A 14,165-nucleotide genomic window follows, 5' to 3' on the forward strand; every position below is an offset into this window, starting at 1 on the left:
AAAAATTAAATGTCACTTACATTGTCAAAAACTAGCTTGGTTTCCATTTCCATAAATAACTTTATAACTGAATTAAATAATCACTAGACATTAGCAACATAACTGGCACCATCAGATGTTTCCTCCTTAACTCTGCAGAGGCTCAAAGGCTGATGCAGCACTCTAGGGATTCCCAGTCAGAACAGCAACATGGCATGAGTGGGATGCATGACTCACCCTGAATTCCAAACAGAGCTTTTACTAGCTGAACCACAGGGGACCCCCAAAGACAATTTCAATAGCAAATAATAAATTACCTTGACTTACATAGGCTAATGACTTTTTGAGAAATATATAATTACAGCCGCCTGTAAAATATTCATGGGATTGAACAACACTACTTCTGAAAAGGGAATATTAAGAGAGATAAGAACTACTGCAATATGATTCCATAATTGTTTGGTGCAGTAAAAAGGATTTGTCTGATCCCATGTTAAATTGATTCAATTACTGATTGATGGGGGAAAGGGAGGTCAGGTATCAGGTCAATGTATTTACTGATATATGTTCAAAATACCTGTGATCCTCCTTACCTTTGAAGAAACAATCCTGTTGTCTGGATATCTCTGTGGTATGTAAGCATCTGTGCCTGAAGGGGGTTCCCGGTGCCCAATGTATATTGTCCGACTGTCCACCCAATTCTCTTCTCCGGCACACTGCAACACAAAAACGTCACCTCAGTTTAGTGAACGGCACTGCCTGCTCCCACAGCCATTGCAAAGCTGCATGCCTCGCTGAAGCCAGCTCTGTCAGTAATGTGCTCAGAGACTTCTTTTAAAAAAAAAAATATTGTTCCAGAGCAACCACATTTGTTTCCTACTGTATAATAATATAAAAACTGAAAAAAATATATAATAATCTAATGTGACAGTCAATCTTCTATTTCTGCTCATAGCCACATTCTTAATACCCAGGCTTCTTCAAATCAATATCGCTTTAATGAGCTTTGCAGTATTAAAGAGCTACTTATTTTACACATGTAATGACATGTTGCCCAAAAATATACTTCACATACTGCTTCAAGCAGCTAACTGAAAATTACCTTACAATGAAGCATACAACATTGCCAACAACTGAGAGGATTACAGCTGACCCTTAAACTTTTAAGCAAATCATTAAAACACAAGTAGGCTGAAAAGGGAACTTATCTAATTATACCTTTAAATAACAGGCTATTATATCCACCTTTAACACAATTACTTCAAGCATACCACGGTGTATGTGTGTATTTGAATATATGAATGTGCACATTTTAAGAAACATTACATCTACAGTACAGTACACATGTGCAAGCATTTGTATAAGGTACAATTATTGGATGGTTTCTTCAGATCTTCACATTAGAGCTCAGACACTATTATGTATGTCTAGAATATGGACTATAACTTTTTCAAATGATATTTTTAGCCAGGCAGTGCCATATATTACCTCAGTACTGTAAGCGGTTAGCATTCATTTTCATATAAAATGGAGCTCATTTAGACTTGTCAGAAGTAGACCATCTCCAAGTGTCACAAGAAAGTAGCCTGGAGGTACTTTTGATGTGTAGCTAATATTCGTTGCAAACATTTTATATTTGTAGGGCAGATCTGGGTCCGTATTAACAGGCAATTATTTGCTACAGTATCTTAGCGAGAGTCTGTGTCTGGATTTATAGCACTGAGTAGTGGTTTGACTTCCCAATTAAATCACATACAGAAATTAGAAACAAAATAAAATAAAACAAAAAAACCTTTTCATTTAAGGAATCTTCCTGTATGTGATTTGATTTTTTTTTTTTTATTTTTTTTTTTACTAGTTTATTTATTTATCTGCTCCAGTATTTAGTCTACCACTGGTCCACACAGCTCAGCTATAGAAAAGGTTCTGAGGATTTCAAGAACTGACTGTCTCCAACCTCTGTGCCTATGCTGCAGTTAATTTCGTACAAATGTTCATATCCTGACATAATCGCAATCACGACTGTTGAATGTTGTCACCAGCTCTGCTCGAGGCAGGGAGGCTAAATACACACACTACAGTACATCGCTCAGGGTTTATGACTTTGAGTTAATTGAAAATGACCACAAGCACTGTACCTGCTTCTACAATGTTCTTATTTTATGTTCTATTTGTTAAGCACACTGCAAGAACATGACAGGGTATTTACAGAAAATGAATTCACTTTGTATTCAATTCATTTAAGAAAGTGAATGGAAAGCACTTATTTAAATAATATTTATAGAAGAACATGGGAACTGCGGTGATGATACACAGCAGCAGATTATTACATTTGTTTTATATAATTTATACATAAAGAGTGATTAGCCTAGATATTTCTCTTCATGTACCTGTACGTGGCATTGAACCTGCTTAGATAAATCCTTCTAATTGCCTCATTGCCTGCATGTTGCTTGCACTACATCCTCATGTGAGAATTCGATTTTTTACACTATGCTGGCTGTACAGTTAAGAGCAGGTATGGCCAGTACTAGAAAGGCAACGTACTGACCCTTTAAACAAGACATTAATCTCAATTTAGTTTCCCACACAACAGATTGATTAGTTCTTCCTGGTACATTTTAAAGACATTTACTAAACTTAAACAAGCAGGATCCTTTTTCCCTCTCTGCATAATAAATAAATAAATAAAGAACCAGACAGGTGAATAAATGTGTCCCACAGGTAATGAGTGAAATGAGCAAGCAACGACTGCCATGCATGACTGTGGCAATGTGCCCCGCCCCTGTGTGCATTTCTGTATGTTGCGTGCGTTGTTTTAATGTTGGTGTGCTGTAGTTGGCTGCACGGGATATAAATGGGTGTGTGCAGCACGAGTTATTTAAAATGTATAACTGGATTTAGGCACGGGATTGCACATCACTTCACGTGCATTTAAAGTAATTAATATGCGAGCACGAGATTGCACAAAATTAATTCACGTGCTGGGATTCAAGTGAATAATTAATTAGTAATTGAATCCCAGCACAACAGTATATATAGGTGCACGTTTCACTCACTCGGGGTTGGGTGTTCGGTGAGTAGTGAACGGGAGAGAAAGGAGGCGAACTAGTTAAAAAGTAAAAAGGTAACAATTGCTATCGCGTGCTGGTAGGACCAGCACGATACTTGTTTGTTTATTTACTCACCGTGTTTGTGTGTCTGTCCGTGCACAGTTTGTTAAGTGTTAGTCCGTTTTGTTTGTCTCTTTATTTTGGCGTAAAGTGCCGTGTCCTGTCTTCTGTTTGTTTAAACCTTTTATTTATAATAAACCGCGCAACAGCGCTGTCATCATTTCACCTCATCTGTTCTCTGTGTATTCACTTCCTGGTTCTGACGTCACACCACTCAGCTAGCCGTGTGACAATGACACATACTGTATTACAGCTGTGACATCAGAACTGAAAACAACAACTCATTTAAATGTGCATGCACAGTAACCCAGTCCTTCATTTCTAATAGACAATGCATAATTGTATTGTAAAAAACAAAACAAACAAAAAAAAAACCTTTATTTTTACCCAGACAACCCTAAACAATGCACTTCTTCAACTACAGTGCAGTAGTAAGAGGCGCTAACAAAAGCCAATGCTTCTCTGTAACGTGCTGCAGTACAGCAGAGCGGTTTAGGGATTCAGAACACTAACAGCTGGTATAATATAGTTTGGCATCACTGAATCCCTGAAAATCGGCTGTAATCCTATCCGCTTAGAGTGCACAAGGCTCCACGGCACCATTTCTCTGTGAAGAACATCAAATATTTCTATACAGTACAGTACAAGGACCTGCGACTGCAGCAGCAACAGTTTGTCAATTTATTTGATTGTTTTTATCTTAAGTAAGAATTTGTAACAAATTGCCTAAACTGTGAAGACTGTTCCAAAGATGTCCCATCTCATGGCTAATCAGTATTGACAGTAATGTATTACTGTACACGGGCCTACTTCAAACACTGCTGTGCCCCAGTTTTAAATCTGGCTCTAGGGTTAATTGTTAAGCTCAGTCACTTTACAGGTTTAGCATTCCTTAACCCAACATACGGTATACTATAGTACCACAAAAAAAAGGTTATGCAAGACCATTCATCTATCAAGAAGATATGGATTTAAAGAGTAATGAAATCAGACATGATAGACCTTATACCTAACTGACTGTTTTATAGACCAGTCAAAAATAAATCACGTGTTGCATTTGAATTGGTCAATAATTCAATTACTTATATTATATAAGCCCCTAGATTATTTTGTTTTTTTAAACAATCAAAACCCATATACATATACACATACACATACTGTCTCATTTTACAGTGGGGTCATGGAGCAAGTGCCAAATGACAATACAAATTAATCTTCCTAAGAAGTTATACCCTAGTACTTCTTGTCAAATATTAAGAATAATTAAAGAAAGTAACATAGTCAATTATTTAAAACGTAATGGTACTCATTACTTATAAATGTAATAATTGATTAACCTCCCTTTGAACTTACTCTATTTTAAGAACAACCAAAGAGTAAGGGGAATCGTTTCCATTGTGCCCGACTTGGTAGGAAAACACCAGGCAGAGGCCACTACTGCTTTAAGTTCTAGCTTTCCAAAGAGACTGAACTGTCAATACACAATACAGAAAGCATTTTGGTTTGTATTTACAGATCTCATCAGCCTACAGCAAAACTGTCATCATTATCTTATGATCTACAACATTTACATTGGGCTACATTTCACAGTGAAATAAGCAGGAGTAGGTCACCCTTCACATCAGGATTTAAAATGAGCATTTTGAAGTAAAACATTCCCATCATTCTAGCGTGCAAGACAGCACCAACCACATGCTCACATCAGCAGGTACAACCAAGGATACAGTAGAAACAGCAAAGCCTTGTTAAACAAGAATGTTAGCAACATACATCCCCCACCACAGCTGTGAAGTCATTAGTATTATGAAAAAGTTGACGACCATGAAATATATCTGCAGTAGTTACAGAATAGTATAAGGTTTAGCATGTTTATGGAAAATTTGATGTGATTATCCAGACATATGCAAAATGTAAGTGTGACATAGACGTACGTACGGATGAATGGACAGACAGATAGATGCGTTGCTAGGCAACCAATTGAACAGTTAGACTGGCCCAGCGCTGAGCTGACTGGGAGGTCTGAATTGGCTGCACGCAGCTCAAAGGGCGTCTGTGTCACAGCTTGAGGGGACCGCACCGAATTGCTATACAGATGGGCACTTTGTTTACATCCTGGAGGAGAGTGTCCACTCTGCAGGATAACTACTACGGAACCCTTCAACTGCAAAAGGGTGCCTGTGAAAGCTGCTCAGCCAGGACCATCACAACGACCCGCAGTCGCTGGGAGTCCAGGACTTCGGGAGCAACAGCAGTAGGTTAGTTTAGGGCATGTGGATCCCAAACAGTAAGGGGGTTGTCGTAGTGTAGTAGGTTCCTGGAGCGGGTCTTCTCTTTTAATGAGGCTACTGCTCGCCTTGTGTGACAAACTTTTATTTTTAGCTGTTTTGTTTTCTTTATTAAATTTGACACTAGGGCTAATATTGCTGGTACCCTAGTGCCAGCACATGTGTGTGTGTTGAATAAAATCTGCGCGCCTGTGCGGCATCTCAACACTCAATGCTCTGTCTGCCTCATTATTATTCAGTGACGACCCACGTACCTAACACTTCCGCCTGTTACTGTGAATATCATCTTAGCAGGAATAATGAGGCTCCTCTTTATATAGCTTCCCTTGTTGCAAGTCTACAGATGGAAGTCCCCCTTTTTTATTACTAGTCACCATTTTAGTGCTCCTTTAAGACTGGTGCCTTACCTAAGGCGTAACTCCAAAGTTAAATGCTGAAACACTGAGAAGGTGCCATCATTATTGTTCTTACAATACAAATCTTGACTCACTTCCTGTTTCCCCCACAGACTCCAGAAGAGACCCTTTTGCCAGGCCCGTGCACATTCTGCACTGTAGTGCACTGAACAGACTTCCTTTGGACTCCAAATGCAAGTGCATACTTTGAAAGCAATTATCTCCCTGTAGCTATTACATATATGTTTTATTTTGTAACTGCACACATACTTTGCTAGGGTGCGTCCAAACTGTAGAGCTGGTAAAAACAGCACAGTGGGGCATTGACAGAATAACTCACAGCACGGTAATATGGGAGAGGGGACCACAAACTGGGCTTTCACAAATCAATCTCTAGAAACTGCTGTCATGAACCATCAAAGTATCTATCCTTATTTTCTTGTTTCAAATGCTTAACCTACACGAGTGGGGGCAGCTTATTAGGTAGGTGGAAAGTTGTAAGAAATCAAATTGTGTCGACTTATCAACAGCAATGGCAACTGCTGTTGAATGCAATTAAATTACAGTTCCAATTGTGCTGGTGCATTTCTTGAACACACTAAACTATCATTATTATATAAAGATATGCCCGCTATTATTCTTCATAATTATCCTGTAAATGTAAAGCTGGCTGCATCAGAAACGTTAACAATCCCATTAAAGTCAATTTATAGACACAAGGCCAGACCTTTTCCCCTATGAGCAAGGAGATCAATACTTCTGCCTTGCATTAACCAATGTTGCAGTTTTGTATTATGCTTTTTATAGTAACATCCTGCTTTTTACAGTCTGCTTTCCAGTTACATCATGTCTTTCAGTTGATAATATTACTGTACACCACCATTCTTTTGTTTCTCCTGGGAAAGCTAACCATATGGCCTAGAACTACACAATTCATGAGTTTTAAAATGATCACATGACTTAAGAGGAGCTTAAGCCATCTGCCCACATGTAGTATTGTGATTCCTTCCCCTCACACTAGTCTCAGCACCCATTCTTAATTGCAAATTTACATCATGTGACAACTGACCCAGTGCCACTGCGTGAACAATGAATGAATATTTTATATAAAATGCCATATGAGAAATAGGTCAAAGTTACCAACTGTGGCAGGCACACAGGAAGATAAAGATTAGATTTCATGAACGCTCTGGAATTTTCTGGCTCAGCTGTTTTTGTGTAATATAATTAAGTTGGTGGCAAAAGCTGATTGTCAAATGCACAATCCTCTAACAAGGCTTGGGGCAGACAGGGGTGGTACAGGGGTGCCTGTTTAACCCTGCTTCGGTGCCTTGCTTATTTAGCAGGTATCCCTGAAAGGATAATCATTCCCTCTTCAAATGCCTGCACATATTTTAAATGAGCCATCCATCCCACAAGTGCAGCGGTATCCTAAGTATCATCAATATGTTGTCATTGCAGAACAACTGCATGGATGTTGGAAATTAATTCCACCCCCAAAAAATGTATGTCTATAATTCCAATACTATGATCAAATTAATTTCGGTGTATGATTTTCAGAAATTGCTAGTGTAACAGTATTTGTATGCTACTCTCTTGTACCGGTGGTTATGACTTTCCTATGAATATTTTTTTATGGTATACAATTTTATTAAATGTAAAACCTATTAATTGTTCTTTGTAACACAAGTGTACTGTACTGTTCAGTCCTGTTTGCTTTGCAGTTCAGTCTTGAAAACATAATGTGCTTTAAAATGGCAATATATGATTCTACACAGATAAGAAAAATGGTTGAATAAAACCTTTTTTCAAAATCATATTTTTCTTGTTGGTAGTATACAGTAAGAAAATGACACCTTTAAAATGTTGATGTGTTGCTTTATAAAATAACTTCCAATATAGAAAATGTATCCCTGTCTGCATCATCTTAAAACAAAGTACGCATGTTTTACTCTTGGCATCCATTTAACTGGCAGCTCATTTATTGTAATAAAGCTTTGACTTTTACATTTTTTTGACTGATAATACAGCAAAGTTCTGCTGTATTAACTCCGATGAAACTACACCATCCAATGTTTTCTTCTTAAACACCAAGAAAAGATTCTAACTCTCCATCCCAGCACCCACTATTTCATTCTGGACATATTAAGCCACAAATCTGTGTCAGCACAGAGATAGAAATAATGACACTGAAGAGGTCTGCGCACTCCACCTGTATATGGCTAATAATGGCTCTGGAAGATAAGAGCAATCACTGCATCCAGATGTCTGAGGGGAACGGTGATAAATTAGGCATGGCTTAAACAAACTGAAAAACTGTCACAGCCCTAGATGAAGAAAATAGAGGAACTGATACAGATTTTTCCCTAATTTGCCAAAAAAACCTTTTCAATGGCTCCAGCTTAAGAGCAATAAAGAAAGAAATATAAATCTGTCGAAATGTACAATGGATGCTGGCAAAGCAAACCTGTTGTCATTATCAATTACAGTGAGTGCTGTCGCTGTATTCTATGGATAAAGAAGACAGATATGTTGGCAAGAGGTTCTTCTATCAGAAACAATTTGATATTAGTGTTAGTAATATCTATACTCATGGCCGTCACTAGCTATGAGGACACCGAGGTCGTGTCCTCGGTTGTTTTCTTTCATCATCAATTCTGATGCTCATGTAAAAATTCTGGTAAAATACAAAAGACTCCTTAATTTTCTCTGTTGGTTGTAACATAGATTTGGAGGTTGAATAGTAAACACCAAGCAGTCATATAAATACTGCCAGCTATAGCTTGACCCCGGTAGAATGTCAGCTCTGGTTACGACACTGTCTGTACTATATTCTTATACTGTAGTACATGTTGTGAATAAAAATAAAATCCATCATTTTTTTATTTGGTACGTTTAACAAAATATATACCTTGAATGAATGTATTATAAGCACCTGTTTTTTAATTTCCAACCTGAAGCTCCTTGTTCAATGACTTTCCTGTGAATCAATACCAAAGAGACCATCATGTCGTAAATAATTCCACACCTGTAGAGTCCATTTGTAAACTGTTTACACTGACAGAAAATAAAGACACTGGCGACTGATGCACACATATTGATCCATCATTTAGACAATGGGCTTTTCTTTTTCTTGTGCTGCACGTACTTAAGTTCACTTTGCACCGAACATGATACAGCACCTGAATAGTAGCTGGTTAAGCACATTCACCTTTATGGCTGATCTGTTATAAACAAAACAAACATTGTGTTTGAGATCATGTTTTGGGTACGTGAGAAACAGGTTTTCCTTCACAATACTTTTTACACCAAAACATGTTCAACACTTGTTCCGAAGCGGTTCTGTGTACGGTATATCTTCTGCTTGTCCAAAAGTAATACATCAGTGTATTGAGGCACCTGCCATACATCTGTGCCTATTGCCTCTGCAACGAAAGCTTCTTTATTGTACCGACTGGCCACATCTGGTCCCTTTGGATATTTTTTTTTTATCCTAAGGAAAGGTAGCCAGTTCACCTCCGAGAGAACATTTAACAACTTCATAGTGGCCATCAAGCATGATCAGTAACAGTATTAGAGCCACAGCCTAAGCCAATGTACCAAGGTTAACCTTTATTCCATTTGGATAATTGGTCAGCATTAGGCTAATGAAGACGCTGTCTCATACAAACTTCTAAAACTGTACGTATGCTGTCCTTGCAAATTAGACTTCTTATATTTATCATTTTAACCTGTAATATATTACTGTTTTGGCAGTCACTGAATAGCCACCATTAGCTACCTACTGTGTATACATGCGCACACACGCACGCACACGCACGCACGCACGCACACACGCGCACGCGCACGCACGCACGCACGCACACACACATTAGGCCTATGTTACTTGAGTAAAGTTTTTGCCATATAACACCAGATATGTTGCATTGCAACACTATGTTGGTACCTTGTGTGAAATTGTGACAGCAATATCCTTTTTGTAGCGAGGTGACCAGAACTGAAAACAATATTCTAGATGAAGTCTTACTAATGCATTGTAAAGTTTTAACATTACTTCCTTTGATTTAAATTTCAACACTTTTCACTACATATCTTAGCAGTTTTTGGCCGTTTTTGTAGCTTCCCCACATTGTCTTGATGAAGACATTTCTGAGTCAACATAAACTCCTAGATCTTTTTCATAGATTCCTTCTTCAATTTCAGTATCTCCCATATGGTATTTATTATGGACATTTTTTATTGCCTGCGTGCAGTACCTTACACTTTTCTTTATTAATTTGCCATGTAATTTGCCATGTGTGCCCATTTTCGAATGCTGTCTAGATCATTTTGAATGACCTTTGCTGCTGCTACTGTGTTTGCCACTCCTATTTTTGTGTCGTCTGCAAATTTAGCAAGTTTGCTTAGTATACCAGAATCTAAGTCATTAATGTAGATTAGGAAGAGCAGAGGACCTAATACTTATCCCAGTGGTACGCCACTGGTTACCTTGCTCCATTTCAAGGTTTCTCCTCCAATCAATAATTTCTGTTTTCTACATGTTAACCACTCCCTAATCCATGCGCATGCATTTCCTTGAAGCCTGAGTTGTCAGTGCTGTCTCCATGAGACCAGCACCCGAATGCACCTGGCTTTCCGAACAAAAGAGACACACACAGAACAGAGTTAGGGTCTAAAATGACATTCAGTAAACTGTTAAGCATGACTGTAAAAGTTCCACAGTTTGACCTGACAAAAAAGGGTAATCATATAGAAGACTTCATCGCTACAACTAGAGGTTTTATTAAATTGGCTGGAATTGTAGAAGAGGAGCAAAAGTCATTTTTTCTTAAACAAAGGTTACTGCATTCTGCTTGGGTAAATACTTTACCAGAGGGAACACAAAATAACTTTGAGAAATTATGTCAGGAGTTAATAAAGAAATACTCCCCTTTTTCCAACCCAGGTGTAGAAATAACTAGGGCTTACAAGATGAAATGTAGGGACAAGGATGAAAACTTGTTGATTGGAAAGGATCTATTGATGAGACTGCGGTAAGGTGTTGTGGGCTGGTGTAAAGAAAACAATATCCTACAAGAAACTGGGTTCGGCAAGTGAAGTAGGGAGTTTTGAAAAACAAAACAAAACAAAAAAAAAAACGATGTGTAGAAAGAGAAGGGTCCATGTTGAATGTAGTTTATGGTGGTCCCCTATAGCCCTCGATTTCAATATGGGCAGAGTCTGGGGACCTGACAAATAGCTCAAGACCCTCCCAAAAACCAAAACAAACAGCAAGACCCTGCTGGGCCAAGTATCCGTAGCTGACAGGACTGAAGGCAGTCGTGGGGCCGAAGGAGGCTCGATGTAAATGCATGTCCCTCTCGACCTCAGAGCCTACAGGATGTGTGTGTGTGTGTGAAAGTGGAAACCACTGAAGTGGCTGATGCTGTTGTAACTCCACAGTATGAGAACACTTTGATCAGTGAGTATCTGCTTGATCAGATTCAGGACAGTAACCCACAGCTGGTACAGGTAAACAAAAAAGAGATGTTAAATGACATCCCCTACAGTAAGCACCCTGTCCTCAGCATAGGTATTAGTGCTATTAGTATTGGGATTGGAGATTGGATGTTTTCGCATTATGTGCATGTGGTCAGAGGCTTGCCAGTAAACTCTTTTCGGAGTCGACTATCTCGTAAGGATAGGGGAACAGATTGACTTTAGATAAGGCATACTACATGCAAGGGTTAGAGACATACATGACATGGACATAGGCATGGTAGTGAGTGAGTCATTTTATGATTTTGAATTGACCCTTCCCATGTTGGGACCTTGTCCTGAATACTTGGAAAGGGGGGACGAAAAGGTTAGTTATACTAAACCCTGTCAATGGATTCAAGTACAGTATATTAGCGAGAATGAGTCAAAGCTAGGTCCTGTTCTCTCCCCCATAGAACGGTATGCCGTGATGACTCTCACATCCATACAGCAAGCAACACAAGAAATTATACAGCCCTTGCAAGTGCATTTAGCGTTCAGTTTAGGAAGTGCCGTCCCAATATATGTGGATACAAGGGCAAGAGAAGTCACCTTTTTGATTAATTTGCCGGCGGTGGAATCCGTGAATGTCTATCGATTGAAAGCTGTCTTGAACATCAGTTTCTGGCAGGGTGATAAGCATGTGCAGTTAGTCACACCACCCGTGGTTGTGTATCAATATAGTAGTCCTAATCTCTACCTGGTGTCTAAATTAGAAATGTGCAGCACTATTCGGGACATTCATTGACTCTGCCCTAGCAAACCCTTTATTAGGGATACGGCTCAGATATTGTATGGTTTGGGGAAAGATGTTACTGCTGAGAAATGCAAAGTTACTGTGACAATGCCGGGGGGAAAGGCAAAAGCCTGATCTGAAATAGCCAATGCTCAATGGCTCGTGAGCACCCCGCAACAAGAATTTACACTGTCATATGACCAGCATGATACTGTTAAAGTTATTAAACTACCGGCAGATCCTGTGTTACTCACGGTGCAGAGGGGGGCGATTGCCCACATTGGAGATTTAGCCCTTTATTACTTGAAGACTGATTTTCACGAGGCAGAAGTTGAAATATTGGATGTCTTTAGAAGTTTCAAATGGATCCTGCTATAGAGTGGCTCCTGAATCAAAAGAAGCTCAACACAGTGGAAATTACCATCACTCCAAATGACCTTCAAGTGTCAGAGTTGAGACTGGGACCCAGAGGCAACCTGATTATCTGTAGGAGTTTGGAGTTATATTCACTCTGATCATACTGTCTGGGTTACCGACTGCCTTGGTCATAGTAGTGAGGTTAATTGTCCAAAATACCTGGTGGTAAGGACAGCCATGGATGTGATATTTCTGGTTTTGCCTCTAGCGGATGTTAACTGGAGAGCTAAGACAATTCATTTAATGAAAAAGGAAAAGTCTGAGAGTAATGAACAGGAAGGGAATAGTTGTCCTGCAATTGCAGCAGGTCAGAGTGAAAATGCTGAGGCAACAGTGTAAAGGAAAAAGTAACGTTAACAAGCATGAAAGCAGATATAAACCTGTGACAGGCTGGCTTTATTGATGACGTCAGACCAGAAATGAACACACAGCACTGCGAGTGAAAATAGTGAATGAAAGCGCTGCTGCGCGGTTTATTAAGTACGGAAAAATTAAAGGTTTGAACAAACACAAAAACACTTTGTAAAATAAAATGGCACAGTGGCCAAAACAAACAGACAATAAACAGACAAACGAGTGGAAGAACAGACACAAGCAAGTACCGTGCTGGTTCCCCAGCACGTAGTAGCAATTGTTATTTTAAATACACTCTCCTTTCTCTCTCACCTGTTCTCCACTCTCGAACACACAACTCTGAGTGAATGAAACGTGCATCTATATATAGAATTGTGCTGGGATTCAATTACCAATTAATTATTCACTTGAATCCTAGCATGTGAACTAAATGTGTGCAACCCCGTGCTCACATATTATTAAATACTTTAAATGCACGTGAAGTGCAATCCCCGTGCCTATATACAATTATACATTTTAAACACTCATGCTCATTACCCACATTATATCCCGTGTACCAACTACAATACACCAACATTAACATACGCAACATACAACATAAAACACAAAAATACACACAGGGGCGGGGCACATTGCCACAAAACCCAGTGTGTGCTATCTTTCTATTTTTCTTCTATCTTTCTATCCTTTTTAGGATATATATATAACCTTAGTGTGATATACACATACTGTTAGGGTTAAGATATGTATACATATATCTATATAGCAAATGCTAAGAAATTCATCAAGTTTCATTGAAAAGGGTCAATGTGATTTGAATGTGTTATAATACACGTCCATGTGGGGTTTATGTTTGTCGTTCCTGAACTTCAGAAATACGTTCCCAAACAAAGGGGGGGGGGGGGTGATTCCCTGAATAGGCCCTTAATACATGAATGTGTATTAGAAATGTAATTGGATTAATTTATGAAGAGAAGAGGGCGTATGTCTGCAAGAGAGAGGCCCTCTTCAAGACACAGTAGTTTGCCCTGTTTCTCAAGACACAAAGTGTGTCACAGAGGTGACCGGGGATAGGTGACGCCTGAACTGGATTAGGCTGAAAGGACAGTTGAATTATGTACAGATAATTCACACGTGCAACAACAATCGTTTTGACGCAAGGAACACATAAACTAGTGATGTCACAGTGGAAAAGGACATTCAAACATCAAAGGACTGGGAGTTTATGCTAAACAAGGTGCTGTCACTCTGCTAAGCAAAGCTGAAACTCCGGGACTCTGCCTAAAAACGGACCCCAGACAGGGCACTG

The 14,165-nt window shown here is 39.1% G+C and overlaps 1 protein-coding gene across 8 annotated transcripts in view; it reads right to left on the bottom strand.

Annotated features, from left to right (window-relative positions):
- The window catches only part of LOC117406027 (phospholipid-transporting ATPase IH), a 72,514-nt gene that overhangs the window by 41,384 nt on the left and 16,965 nt on the right, over positions 1 to 14,165 (bottom strand). For all 8 annotated transcript variants that reach the window (XM_059029912.1, XM_059029911.1, XM_059029910.1 and 5 more), the window contains exon 2: positions 573 to 695. In XM_059029912.1, the coding sequence (XP_058885895.1) occupies positions 573 to 695 (123 nt within the window). The remainder of the gene's footprint in view (positions 1 to 572; positions 696 to 14,165) is intronic.

The sequence above is a fragment of the Acipenser ruthenus genome, chromosome 9 (genome assembly GCF_902713425.1).
Source record: "Acipenser ruthenus chromosome 9, fAciRut3.2 maternal haplotype, whole genome shotgun sequence".
Taxonomy (NCBI): domain Eukaryota; kingdom Metazoa; phylum Chordata; class Actinopteri; order Acipenseriformes; family Acipenseridae; genus Acipenser; species Acipenser ruthenus.